Source organism: Alligator sinensis, unplaced genomic scaffold, assembly GCF_000455745.1.
Source record: "Alligator sinensis unplaced genomic scaffold, ASM45574v1 scaffold632_1, whole genome shotgun sequence".
NCBI classification, from domain to species: Eukaryota; Metazoa; Chordata; order Crocodylia; family Alligatoridae; genus Alligator; species Alligator sinensis.
The window spans coordinates 1275061-1289333 of record NW_005842408.1 but is presented as its reverse complement, the minus strand read 5'-3'; the positions used below and the strand labels follow the sequence as shown (position 1 = coordinate 1289333).

The following is a 14273-nucleotide window of genomic DNA, read 5'->3' as shown; positions in this document are numbered from 1 at the left end:
CCCACGATCTCCTCTTGGAAGAACTGGCCAACTGTGGTCTCAGCTACGGCACGGTCCGATGGCTGGGGAACTGGCTCCGAGGCTGGACTCAGAGAGCGGTGGTCAACGGAAGTGAATCATCGTGGTGCTCTGTGACCAGTGGTGTCCCCCAAGGCTCAATCCTTGGACCGGCTGTCTTTAATGTCTTTATCAACGATGTAGATACTGGTGTTAGAAGTGGACTGGCCAAGGTTGCCAATGACACCAAACTTCGGGGTAGAGTGTCCACACCTGAGGATAGGCTGGTGATCCAGGCTGCCTTGGATGGGTTGAAAAAGTGGGCAGGTACAAACCTGGTGACATTCAATATAGATAAATGCAAGGTACTCCACCTTGGGGGAAAAAACCCACAGCATGCTTATAAGCTCGGCAGTGCTACCCTTGCTAGCACCAAGGCCAAGAGAGACTTGGGGGTCACGAGCGATCACAAGATGAACATGAGCCACCAATGCGATGTTGCAGCTGGTAAAGCAAACCAACTCTGGCTCGCATCCATAGATGCTTCTCAAGTAAATCGCAGGATGTCACCCTCCCGCTGTACTCGGCCTTGGTGAGGTCGCAGCTGGAGTACTGCGGCCAGTTCTGGGCTCCACAATTCAAGACAGCTGTGAAGAAGACTGAGAGTCCAGAGGAGAGCCACGCGCATGATCAGAGGAAAAGAGAAGAGGTCTTATGAAGAGAGGCTGAGAGCCATGGGACTCTTCAGCCTGAAGAAGCGCAGGCTCAGGGAGGACCTGGTGGCTGCCGATCAGTACATCAGGGGCGTGCATCAGGATCTGGGGGGACACCTGTTCACCAGAGCGCCCCAAGGGACGACAAGGACCAACCGTCACAAACTCCTCCAGGACCGTTTCAGGCTGGACATAAGGAAAACTTCTTTACTGCCTGAGCCCCCAAGGCCTGGAATGGGCTCCCTCCAGAGGTGGTGCAGGCACCTGCTCTGGACTCCTTTAAGAAATGTTTGGACACTTATCTTTCTGGGATCCTCTGACCCCAGCTGACTCCCTGCCCCTGGGGCGGGGGGCTGGACTCAATGATCTCCTGAGGTCCCTTCCAGCCCGAATGTCTATGAAATGTGTGAGAGTTGTGTCAATGAGCTCCATGCAGTGCAAGACATAAATATCCAGAAACTCTCAGCTCTGGACAGTTTACAACCCGAGACAAACTAAAATCACAGGAGGAGGAGGGGCCACTGTTTATAATAAAACGATACAGCTTTCTTCACTTACAGCATCTGGGAGGGCCTGGCCCTTGGAGCCGGGAGGGCTGGCTATTTACAGGGGCACGAATGCAGCTTGCGGACAGCACAGGAAAAGTAAAGGAAAACGGTGGTAGGGCTGCCAGGGCAAATCCGGGGGGAACAGAGGAAGGGATACGAAGAGCCCCAACCTGCCCTTGAAATATGAAGATTCAGATTTGCCAAACACTTGGCTCGGCAGGTGGATTGGAGGTAAAAAGTCACGAGGGCTGGCTGTTGCTCAGGACTTGGTTATGTCTGAGCAGATTGTCTGTCCATGTTATTCCCTGGCTCTCTGGCATGCTGTTAAGGTCGGTGGTGCTCAGACACCAGGCTGAAGGGCACAGACACTACAGGAGAAACGCTACCACCTACCTGAAGGCGCCACTGTAGTCGTAATAGGGCTCATCTGAATTTCTCTCACACTTGCTCTGCCCATCTCCTCTGCAGAGTTGGCAGAGGGATTTGGGGTAATTTGCAGCATTGGCCCCAGGCACACAGCTTGCATTGAAATATTCACTAACAGCTGCAGGTAAAATTGGGGGTGAGATGATTTTAGCAACAAAAACAAGCCCCCTGTCCCCACAATCACATTTGAACAAACCCTGAAGGTACCCACCCTCCACTGTCCCATAAAACATTTAAAACTTATTACAAGCTTCTCCTTGCTCTCAGGAAACTATCTGACCTGGGGCTGGACTCTCACCTGAGCTGCCCCGGGACAATTCCCAGTAAGACTGAACAGCAGGAGGCAAAACCAGCCGCCCTGCTCACCTCCTGCCCTGGTGAAACCTCACTCCACTGGGGGGGCCATGGTCTTGCCCAGGCGAGGGCCGCTGGGAGAGCAGGGCTCACGTGGGTGCTGGTAGCATAACTCCTCGAAAGAGCAGGTTACAGGAGCTCTTACCTGTGGGGATATTGCATCCCATCACTGCCAGGCGGCCGCTGTCGATGAGGTAGCCAACGGGCACGTTCCAGCCCACCGTCCTGTTGATGCCAGTGTGGCACGACCTTGCACCCTCCAAACTGTTGATAGTAATGAAGGAATCTTTTCTGGTAACGGCCACCGCGTAGTATGACGTGCCCATCTCTGCACAGGGACAAAAGGGAATCAGGTAAAATAAACTAGCACGTCTGCTAGAGGGGGACACTGCACTACATTACAGCATAATGTGAGACACTACTCAGCTGAGACACGCTGACATGACATGGGCAGTCCCCATCTCCATGAGCAAAGGGTGCAGAGCTCAGACCCTGGCGTGATTCCACTCCCCCGATGAATACAGACCACAGTTGTCTTTTCTTCTTTAAATACAACTGCCAGGAAAATGGACTGAGCCGATTTAAGTGGGGTTACTTGTTAAGAGGATTCCACAGTTAACTTTGTTTAAAAATGTCACTTCTGCTTTTAGCAGCAGACCCATGAGCACTGCCAGGATGTAGCCCTACTTCTCCCTGGCACGTTGTTAGCTTAGGTTCGCAGATCTGTAGCATGTAAAGGCAGAAGGGACCGTTTGGGTGCCATAGTCTTTCTGGACTTCAGGAAGGCCTTTGACACCGTCTCCCACCCCATCCTCATTAAAAAACTAGGGCACGGTGGCGTCAACACCTACACAGTCAGATGGGTCGCCAACTGGCTGGAGGGCCGCACCCCGAGAGTGGTGGTGGACGGGTCGTTTTCGACCTGGAGGGATGTGGGCAGTGGGGTCCCCCAGGGCTCGGTCCTCGGGCCCGCACTGTTCAACATCTTCATCAGTGACTTGGACGAGGGGGTGAAAAGCACCTTGTTCAAGTTCGCGGATGACACTAAGATGTGGGGAGAAGTGGGCACGCTGGAGGAGAGGGATAGGCTGCAATCGGACCTGGACAGGTTACAGGGGTGGGCGGATGAGAACAGGATGGGTTTCAACACTGACAAGTGCAAGGTGATACACCTGGGGAGGAAGAACCAGCAGCAGACCTACAGGCTGGGGAACTCCCTTCTCGTCATACAGAGGCAGAAAAGGATCTTGGAGTCATCATTGATGCCAAAATGAACATGGGCCAGCAGTGTGGGGACGCGGTCAGGAAGGCCAACCGCACCTTGTCGTGCATCCACAGGTGCATCTCGAGCAGGGCCAAGGAGGTGATCCTCCCCCTCTACGCGGCACTGGTCAGGCCGCAGGTGGAGTACTGCGTCCAGCTCTGGGCGCCGCACTTCAGGAGGGATGTGGACAACATGGAGAGGGTCCAGAGGAGGCCACCCACATGATCAGGGGGCAGCAGGGCAGGCCCTACGAGGAGAGGTGACAGGACCTGAACCTGTTCAGCCTCCACAAGAGAAGGCCGGGGGGGATCTAGTGGCAGTCTACAAATTAGTCAGGGGGGACCAGCAGGCACTGGGGGAGTCCCTGCTCCCGTGAGCAATCCCAGGGTTACAAGAAACAATGGACACAAGCTAGCGGAGGGTAGTTTCAGGCTAGACATCCGTAGGAACTACTTCACTGTCAGGGCGGCTAGGACCTGGAACCAGCTTCCAAGGGAAGTGGTGCTGGCTCCTGCCCTGGGGGGCTTCAGAAGGAGGCAGTGCTTGTGGCTCTTGGGGACAGACTCCACCGTCCGTACACCCCTCAGCCCACTGATGGCCAGCACCATTCCCCCAGAGCCCAAAGCGGACCACGTGCTCCCTCAGCGGGAGCAGTGCTGTGCCCAGCAGGGTGGCTCACATGGCAGAGCCGCCGGAGCCGACTCGCTGATTTGCGCGCGGCGCTCGGCATACCCGGGTGCCAGCTGCTGAACGCACAGTGCCTCTAGCCGGGCACCACGAGGGATGGAGCCCGGCCCCCAGGAAATGCCACCCAAAGGGGCTGTGCTGTAGCAAGGCCTTTTGCGGGTACTTCTGTCTCAGGTAGGAGAGGGAAGAGCCAGCTTCCCCCGCCCACATCCACCTCTCCTGTCAGTCCCTGCTCCCTCCTGAGAGCCAGCCCAACCCCATCTTCCTGGCCAGGCCTGGCTCTGGTGATGGACAGCAGACGCCAAGGGGGGCAGAAGGGCCGGAAGTCAGGAACCGAAGGGGGGCATTGCTGCAGGTCCCGGATGTCCGGCACCCTGAGCAGGCGGCCCAGCCTGAGCTAATCGCCTGCACAGCCACACCTGCCTGAGGTCTCTGGCGACACACTCTGCCCCCGCCAGGTAACCAGCTGGCTTCCTGCCTGGCTGCTTGGAGCAGCGTCTCCCCGTTTGTTCCCGCTGCGGCAACAGTCTCCAGGCCAGGCCAGGCCACAGTTTTGACCCTGGTCTGCTGCGACAAGCCTCTGGTCCCTGGGCTCCCTGGGCCCTGACCCTGGCTTTGACTTTGTTCCTGGCCTCCCGTTTTCGATTCCCCTGTGAATCTGCTTCCTGACCCTGGATACCAACCAATGCTGTTAGACTTCAACCTGTGGATTATCCCTTAGACTTGGTACCTTGGCGTCCGCTTCCCAGACCCCAACCCTGACCCTGACCCTGACCCTGGCCTGTGCTGCGGACTCTGCCCCTGGGTTCTCCTTTGGATTTGGTAATGCGACTCCTGAACGGACCCAGGCCCAGACCACTGCCTTCCCTTCCCTCAGGGGCTTGCTAGGCCACACCACCTATAGCTCAGTCCTTGGCACCAAGAAGCTCCCTCCAGCAGCTGCCCAGCCGCTCGCCTCTCTGAGGAACAAGGGGGCTAGGAAGGGTGGCAGGGCTTGTCTTCCTTTCAAGACCCTGCTCCCGCCTGGATCTCACAGCTCACTATTTTTCCTTCCTCTCCAACCTACGTAAGAGGCAACAGGTTATTTTAGGGGGAAAAAAGCTGATCTGGTTCATGAGCAAGGTTTCTTTGTGTGTAGTATCTGCACACCGAACTGCCTTCGCTTACCACCAGTGCAGCACACGGTACCCGGGGCACGGCCTGAAAGCGCAGGAAGCACCCGAGAGCCTGCACTGGACGCAGCAGCGCAGTAACTCCTCTTCCCCGCACCTACCTTGATCGTACACTTCTCCCACCACAGGTTTCAGGTTATATTCCTTTCCCGCTTGGTAGATGGAGCCACCATCCAGCGTCACGGCGTCTGCCATGTTATTCTGTGAGAAAACAAGGCCAGAATTTGTCTCTTGTCACGGTTATTAGCATCCCTCCACAGCAGAGGACAGAGTCCCCCGCAGCCATGGCTGGTATCATCCTCGAGCTGCCAGGGTCCGTCCTTCTGGCCGTCAGACTCCTATGAACAACTGCGGATGGGGCCGCGTGTCGCTGACACCTTTTCGCCAGCTCTGCTCTTGCTCGAAACACAGCGGGGAAGGTGCCGCTGTGGTCGACCGGCGCTGGACTGTGGGAAGTTAGGGGCTGACCGCGGACGAGCCTCCAGCACCGCGATTGCAAGACCCCGCTAGTGCGTACACGGCAGGGGAACCTCCGTTCTCAGAAATGTCCCCAGCCCTTGCCTCTCCGCCTCCCGTGTCGGCGTGTCTGTGTGGGGAGCCCTCTCGCCTGGGCCCACTTTTAGCTTCCCTTCTTCTCTGGTCCAAATCTCAAAGGAAGCACAGAGTAGTTATATTTTCAATTTCAGAAAGACATTTTTGTGGCAATGTTACTTTTTCAGATTGTGAAATATTGATAGCAAAGGAAAGTGTGGACTTTAACAAGTATATATATGCTGGTACTGTTCTGCTAGCTTCCCAGTCAGCTAAGAAAGTCATCTCTCTCATGGGAGATGGGGTTTTTTGGAGTAGTGGCATCTCTAAATTGTAGTGGGGCCCCTACCCCATTACTGAAGGAGAGAGCGAGAGCCATGGATCAGCTGGACGGCTCCAGCCTCCTGGACAAACCGGGAGCGGCAGACGGCTCTTCAGTGATCGAGAGGCCTGGGGCGGAAGCAGTGGGTCAGGCGACCCAGGGAGAGACATACACGTACAAGCCGAGGCAGGGGCTCGGTCCGGCCCTGCAGGCTGCAGGAAGCTGCGCTCCAGGCGGCAGTGGGCCTGGCTGGGCAAGGAAGGACTCCAGGCTGCAGAGAAGCTGCAGGAGCTCCTGCACTGCCAGGCAGCCAAAGATAAATATTTTGGGGCCTTGCCACGGTGTGCCACGGCTTGCCAGGACGGAGAACCTTTTGTTTGAGAGCAGATGCTCATATCTTTTTGTTTGCATCTGAACACCAGAGGACCGGCTGTGGCCGTAGGGGCAGAGGAAGCCAATGAGAAGGGTGCCAAGGTTTAGTGCCGCTGTTAGTGGTAGGACTGTGGTGTTGGGCAGCAGACTGGGGGTACAAGCACAGAGCCCAGCGCCTGCGTGGGTAGGGCTGGAGCTGGGCCCTGGGAGCCTGCAGTCCTGAGACTCGACCTCAGGCAGACGGACCGAGGCCAGGGGACCTTAGCCCAGACAAGCGCCTCAACCCAGACCCCCCTGCTTTCTAGGACAGCCTCCCAGCCAATCATCACATCAGGGTACGGCGGGAGAGAACTGGATCAGCACAATAAGGACTGGTTGCTTTTGAGCAGAGGCTGCTGTGCTCTTGGAGACTTTGGCACTCTGACCCACCCCAAATGGGGGTACTGAAGATGACCGGGGAAGCCAGGGACTGGGAAGAGCCAAGGTCTCGACGTCAGAGGCTTTCCCTGTATGGCACCATGCTAGGGAGGGCTGCAGAGAGTCCTCTTGGGAGAGGGAGACCGAATAAGGCTGCTTCTTGGGTAGTGCAAGGCAACACTTCCCCTTCCCCCTGAAAAGGGGCAGACTGATCCACTCTGTGACGGAGACCCTGCTTCATCCGTGTCACTGCATTTGTGAAGTGCCCACTCTGGGCCCATTCGGGACTCCAACACCAAGGGGAGATCACTTATTAGATGCTCCTGGGTGGCTTTGCCAGCTGACAGCAACCAGGTTGTACTTTACCTGCAGCACAAGCACATGCATGGAACCGAGCCCAGATCACGCGGGAGCAGACCTTTGGCCGCTGACAACTCTGGTGCCTCCCCCGTGCCGGCCCTGCCTCAGGGAGCAGAGTTCAGTCTACCGCCGGCTCAGAGATCACAGGCAGCTCTATCTGGACAAGAACAGCTGCAAGGGTTTCGTAGATCATTAGAAGAGGGGGAAAAACTGCTCTCAAGGACAGAGCTGCGCCCGAGGCATGACTGCACTGATGGCTCTGCGGGGCTCAGCAAGGAGCCAGTCCAGGGTCAGGCACAGCCCACGATTTTGCAGCTTTGTGCACTGGCTGGAGGACCTCTCAAGAAATGGCCACAGGCTCCCACAGTTCAGAAACGCCATTGCTGGCGTCCTGCCTGCCAGCTCAGCACTTCACACACGCTGGCTTTGCAACTCCTCGCTGGGCTACATCCCGGACACTGGGACAGACTGACTAATGTTACAGCCTCAGGAGGTGCAGACTAGGCACAACCCGAAAAACACGGCCCAGAGACATCCGTGACCATTCCCACGCCTCTCTGGCAGAGCCCTGCTCAGTTCGTTACAGGCCTGGGCCCTGCAGCAGCCGCGCTCCAGGAGGGGCCGCGTAACCGCTGACGGGCAGACGCTCCGGCTCCGCTGCGCCCACGCTGACAGGTTGCACCGTGACGATGACCGCAGCTCCCCACTTCTGCACCGCCAACCCCATCCGTGTCCCTCTGCACCCCCTCAGACAAACTAAACTCCTGGCCTGTTGCAGAACGGCCCTGGACCCAGCCCTCCAACTCTGCCCTACACGCACCCCACAGCATTGCCCTGCCTTTGCGGCATCACTTATGACTAGCTACCAACCTGCCTTCCCTTGGCCCCTCCATGCCAAACTCCCACCAGCACTCGCACAGCGGCTGTTCTGGCTCCTTGCAGCCCCCGGGAGTGCAGCTCGCCGAGTGCCCGCAGACCCTTCCCACTGGGCCAGGCTGAGCTGCTAAATCCAGACCACCTCATAGCTCAGGTTTCCTTGCCCACGTCCTGCTTAGCCTGCCCCTCACGTCCCATCTGAGCCCTGGGCTGGGAGTGTGGAGGGGTGGGGGAAGGCCCTTGGAGGGCTGTGCAGCTCCCTGGCCCATGACAGAGGCGCCTCAGTGCTGCTGTCGGGCAATCAATAACTGACTCCGATATTCATTCCTGCACCCCAAGACCTAAATACCACCCGAGAACTGGTGTCTGCCTTACGCAGAATGAGTGAGAGGCTCTGTATGACCAGCAGTGCAAATCTGGAAATCCTTGTGCCTTTGCTTGCTAAACGCTCTTTAGGAGCAGAAAACACGTTCTCCTGGCACCAGGGCGAATGAATGCGTCAGTGGAGAGGCCCCAGGCAGGACATCCATGCGTCAGCTCCTGGCAGAGCTGCAAACGCTTCACTTTCACCCTCTAGCCTTTGATTCTTCCAGCCATTCATTTCCTATCAGCAACTAGTGAAGTATAGTTTAGGAGCTCTGAGGTATTTGAAGACACAAAACTACATAAAGAACGACATAGCAATTAAAAACACAGGTTTACACACACGCGGCACCTTCATCTAATGAGCATGAAGCGTGCTGTGAACTACACGTGCCAGTTCTGAAACCACATGCTCATCATAGCGTGATAAATCAAAGCACCAGGTCAGGAATAGTCAGGTCCAAGACTGCCCTGTGCAGATGAACCCTTGCCACAGCTCTGCTATGGTGCTAGTTTATTGCTGCTCCAGATAAAGAGACGGGACGTGCGTCAGGGAGAACAACAGTTTCTGCGCAGCAATACCCATAACCTTCCAGGATCCCGATACCGGCTGTCCTGCACACGGGCGTGGCGGCATGCATGGTGGGTCACGGACAAAAGGGAATTATTGGAGCAGCGAGGTTTCTGCTTATCCAACTGCCACCGTCGCTCTCAGAAAGGAACCTTTCCAAAGGGGCTCAACCTACCCTGGACTATTTACTCAGCACCGTAGAGCTGCGGCTGTTGGAGCCAGCGCCCCTTTTTCCTTCCACCACCAGAAGCAGCTGCGTTTACCTGCTTGGGGAAGTGCCTATTATTTCTATAAGACCATGTCCCAGGATACTTATTCCCATTGTATTCAGCCCAGCAGTGTGTTTGAGCATGGTGCAGAAAACTGGAGCGAGCTTTAGCAGCTTGCACCCTGGCGTATTAGAATATTTAACAAACAGGTGTTAATTGGGGCTCACAAAGGGCAATGGAAGAACAGTCACCCTGGCACTACAAACAGGGTGGAGGGGACCGGCCCTGTCCTGTCCCAGGGTGCGCTGCGTGTCATTTCTTGGTGCTGCACAGGAGCGGCACGCCTCTACACGGAGCCCAGACTGCAGCCCAGCACGTCTGCCCGCCACGTGTTCTGCCAGGCAGTGTCAGCACCGAGTCTGTCCTCCGCACTTCTGCGTTTAGGGCCCTGCATTTGCCCGATGGCATTTCTGCATGTCTGGACGTAATGCAATGCTTCTCAAATGCTTTGTGCAGCATCTTGGGGAACTACTGGTGGCTAATCTTGGGAAAGACTAGAAACTTTAAGAGCCATTTGGGAGCTCCTTAAAGAGCCACAGCAGGTGCCGGCTCCAGGAGGCTGGCACCCCCTGCTCTCAGCCTTACACAGCGCTGTCTGCGCTCCCACCGCACACGGGTGGGCAGTGGGCCAGCGCTGCTGCGTATCTTAGCTGAGCTGCCCTCAAGGCCTAGGTCCCTGTTCTGCCCATACGTGCCCCCTCTGGGGCCTTGCATCCACCACCCCCACCCCAACGTACCTACCGTCCCCTCCCTGTCTCCACTCCAGACCCTCCTCTCCACTCCTCCAAGCTCCGGGGGGGGCGTTATTCTAGGCTGCTGGTTCTGTAAGGAGCGCAGGCCAGCGGCACACCTGGCCTGGCAGCTCGGGGAGGTCGTGGCACCAGCCCTGAGCAAGATCAGTCTTCCGCACTGAGCAAGCTGCCCTTATGAGAGCTGCACCGATAAAGACCTTTTGGGCTGATACCAAAGGCCAATATGGACCGGCCGTATCAGCCAATACTGATCCGGTTGCCGATATGCAGCCTGGCAGCTTGGAGAGCAGCATCCGCCCGGCCAGTCTGTTGTGGGGAAAGGGCAGGGGCGTAGCGGGGCAAGATCAGTCTTCCGCACTGAGCAAGCTGCCCTTATGAGAGCTGCACCGATAAAGACCTTTTGGGCTGATACCAAAGGCCAATATGGACCGGCCGTATCAGCCAATACTGATCCGGTTGCCGATATGCAGCCTGGCAGCTTGGAGAGCAGCATCCGCCCGGCCAGTCTGTTGTGGGGAAAGGGCAGGGGCGTAGCGGGGCGCAGATCAAGGCCCCCGCGGTGAGGGAGGGAGTGGGGCAGAGCAGGCATTGCGGCTCCTACCCCTGCGTGCAGCCCCGGGGGAGGCATGGGGGGCACATGCACCCTGGATCTATGCTGGGAGCGAGGGCAGGCTGGGACTGGGGGCGGCGCCGAGCTCTTCCTGGCCAGGGGGGGCAGGCTGCGCTCAGGGCAGGCAGTGGCGGCACTGGGAAGGAGGGCTTGGGGAAGGCTACAGCCACCCCAAAATTTGCCATAGCCCCCCCACAGCCTCCCTCCCATGCCAGTGCTGCCTGCCTCAAGAGCAGCCTGATCCCAACCCCCACCCCGCCGCCAGGAAGAGCCTGGTGCCCCCCCCAGCCCCGGCCTGCAGCGGCAGCTTGCCCTCACCCCGCACACAGATGGGGGGCACGTCCCCCCCATCTCCCCCAGGGGTGCATGCTGCCCCACTCTGGCTGTGCAGTGCCTGCCCTTGCCCCACTCCCTCCCTCCTCGTGGGGGCCCCGACCTGGCCCCCCCATACCCCTTTCCCACAACAGACTTGACAGGCGCTGCTCTCCACGCTGCCAGGCTGCATCCCTGGCCGTGGCCTTGCTGGGGCTGCACACACGCACGCGGCATTTGTCAGCAACATAAACCAAGAATAGCTGATTGCTGATAATGTCAGCTTTCCTTGTACTGGTGCCGATACGATATGGACCCACGTATCGGTGCGCCTCCAGCCCTCGTGAAGAGGGCTCCCTGGGGCAGAGTACCGTAAGCGTCAATGCAGTCCCCATCCCAGGGCTTCCCCCCCCATTGCTCCTTCCGAGGTGGGTCACAGACACGAGAGCAGAGGAGCTGCTCTGAAAGGTCTGAGGCTCCTGTTTCTGCTCTTTGTGACTGGGTCTGCCTGAGCAGAGAAGACAGTACCTAGTGGGAAACACTGAATGGAAACTCCCCTGGCACGGCAGGGAGACTTGAGAGGTGCAAGCACCTGTAAACAAGGAGGCCCCTACTTGGTTTTATCAGCTACTCAATGCACAGCCGTCTCCTTTGTCGCTTGGGCAAATGATTTTTCCCTGCTCCCTGCTTTCCAAGGAGCCAGCCAAGGGTGAAACATCTTAGCACTCACCTTGATCAAGTAGGTGCAGTTACTGGCCGAGCCACCCCTCACACAGGACAGACGGGGAAGGATGTTGGCCTCCGCGAAGGCTGAGTTCATGTCATTGCACTTGGCCATTTCCTCGACGGAGATGGTGCACCACCTGATGTGCGGCAGGCCGCAGGCTGTGCAAAACACCGAGAGAGGCTTTAGTATATGCTGTGCCTTTGTACCTGAGCCCACAGATCGATTATAAAAGAGCCAGACCGCGAACGTTCAGCAGCAAGTGGCCTCCCCGAAGAAATCCTGCGCAGGGACCGGTTGCGCGCTGGAGCCAGGCCCTACCTCTTGTTAGCCTGAATGAAAGCCCAGCCCCAGGTGTTCAGAAAGGATGCTTATGGCATTACATGGCTGGAAAAGTTGCCTCCCGGGACACCCCTTTGTAAGAAGCCCTTCCCAAAGCCATCGAAAGATGTACCAACAAACGAACAGGCACAGGCACCTACGGCAGTTATCTGCCAAGTGATGAAAGACATTTTCTGTAAGTCAAAGAAGGACCTTGCCTTGGTCTCTAAGTGCATCTGCAAACAGACCATTGCTTGGGTAAACCAGCACTGCCATGTGCCAGGCAGCAAGCAGGCTGGCCCCCGCCTGCTGATTATAGACACACGCGTCTTGCACGAGCTGGTGCATGTCCCGTGCACAAATTCAGTGCCTGCTTCTACAGTTTGGTTTTTGAGAGTCCAAGTCCAGCTCCACTCTCAGACACTTGTAACTTGAGGCTGCTCATGTCGTGCTCCTCTCCCCCATCTGACTTAGCTTGTGCTCAGCTAAGATTTCTGTAGAGAACAGCAGGAAGGAGAGCTGGACAGGAGCTCAGTGTGGGGGCCGCATCTAGTCCGACACCCTGGGCGGTGCAGCAACATCCCCGCACGAACCACTCCAGACAAAAGTCTCTCTTGCCTGCTTCTACATGTGCTGAGCTACGGCTGTTCCCTAACCTCTCTAGGAGGCCTGCTCCAATGCTGCACCACTGTCATGGCTAGAAAGTTCTTCCTACTATCCAACCTACGGTGATCCACGGCATCTATTTTTTCTGGCTTTGCAGGAAAGGGTGTGCTGCAAACACCCACCAGGACCTAGGGCAAGTCTTCCAGCTGGAAGCGCTCTGGTGCTGTGACTCACTTAGCCTCGCAGAGCCCGTGAGCTTTACCCTCAGCCAAACAACACCAAGGAGCTGGATGCCTACTGCGACACAACTCACAAGCAGCTCCGCTGACATCAACATCCATCCAAATCAGACCCAAATATCATCTGCCAGTGTGACTTGAAACCCAGACCCTGGCACATGTTTCTTGGCCCCGGCTCAGGCCAGCCTGCACTATAGAGTCACACAGACCTCGTGGCATGAGCAGGTGTGTACCGTGTGCACAAAAATTCAGTGCCTGCTGAATTCAGGCTTTGCACCAGGCCCCTGGGCTATTACAGTTCTCAGAGGCTAGAGACCCAGCAGAAGACACAAGGCTTCTCTGGCATCCCAGCACAGGAGGCTGGTGGGCGATCAGAAGCAGTGGTCAGTCTGTGGGTGAAGAGCACATGTTCCCACCCTGCGTTCCCTTCCTTTTGATAGTAGTGACTATCCCGCAGATAAGGGGGTTGGGTTCCTTTCCTCTTCAATCCAGCTCATTTACATTTTCACAACTCTGTCCATGCTCCACACGGCCCAGGGTCAGCGTGACTCTCCAATCCTCGCATTGCACCGAATGCTACGACAAGCGGCGCAGACAATAGCTGTATTGTACACGGGGACGAGTCTTCCGTGTTAGTCTGGGAGATGAAAGATCAATGGCCCCTGCTGCTTGGCTCTGTTTCTTTCTAACATATGTGATGAAATCGTATGAATCCACTCCTTTCTTCTTTGCTCAGCTACTAGGGCAGGGAGTGTAAGTTTGCCTCTTGCGAAACTGCTGCAAATAGCACTGCTTCCAGCACTGGCCAGGTGCCTGCCCTGAACAGAGGATCCCTTTCAGGATGATTACGAGTTAACCCATTTGGAGTGGGGCTAGAGATGGCCGGTGGTTAGCTGCCCTCCTGCAGCCGGCCAAGCACGCGTTAGAACAGCAAGCTAGTTTCTGACCCCACATTGATGCGGTGTCCTGGCTGCTTTGCAGACATACATCTGGCACGAGATGGTGGGAGATGGTAAGCCCCATTTGCACCATCTCAGGCTCTACTTCAGTAACTTCTTGCTCTCAGAATTACAAAGCCAATTCTTTTACCAGCACAACAGAACTACAGCCCTGCGCAGTCATGCTGGTATCACGTTACAGTTCAAGTGCGTCCAGAGAGTGCGTGGAGCTAGTATCTCTGGGGCTTTTATCAGAAGACGTCTCAAAGATTAGGATTAGACTATTTTACATGTGTGCCTGGTATCTGGGACTTTTGGCAACGGCACCCGCGAAAGGCACCACCCTGGGGCTGGGGAAAGCCAACACACCACAGGGCAGTACAGGGCAGAGAGGAGACGACATGCAGGCAATCGCCCGCTCCTGCAGGAAGCGCCGCAGGAACCCAATGCCCATGCAGCACAAACAGGACCTCAGGGGCAGACGGCTGGGGGATCTGGACTGATCAAGCAAAGCAGTCGCTGCCAGGTT

At 56.7% G+C, this 14273-nt stretch overlaps 1 protein-coding gene across 4 annotated transcripts in view; it reads right to left on the bottom strand.

The window, feature by feature from the left end:
* The window catches only part of MELTF (melanotransferrin), a 47886-nt gene that overhangs the window by 33226 nt on the left and 387 nt on the right, over window positions 1-14273 (bottom strand). For 3 of the 4 annotated variants that reach the window (XR_003095582.1, XR_003095583.1, XM_006030006.3), the window contains exons 2-5: window positions 11647-11801; window positions 5263-5362; window positions 2184-2366; window positions 1652-1802 (exon numbers count right to left, since the gene is read on the bottom strand). Coding sequence is in view for 1 of the 4 variants with exons in the window: in XM_006030006.3 (XP_006030068.1) it covers window positions 1652-1802; window positions 2184-2366; window positions 5263-5362; window positions 11647-11801 (589 nt within the window). In the remaining 3 variants the exon portion in view is untranslated. The remainder of the gene's footprint in view (window positions 1-1651; window positions 1803-2183; window positions 2367-5262; window positions 5363-11646; window positions 11802-14273) is intronic. The other variant, XR_003095584.1, reaches the window with a different exon arrangement.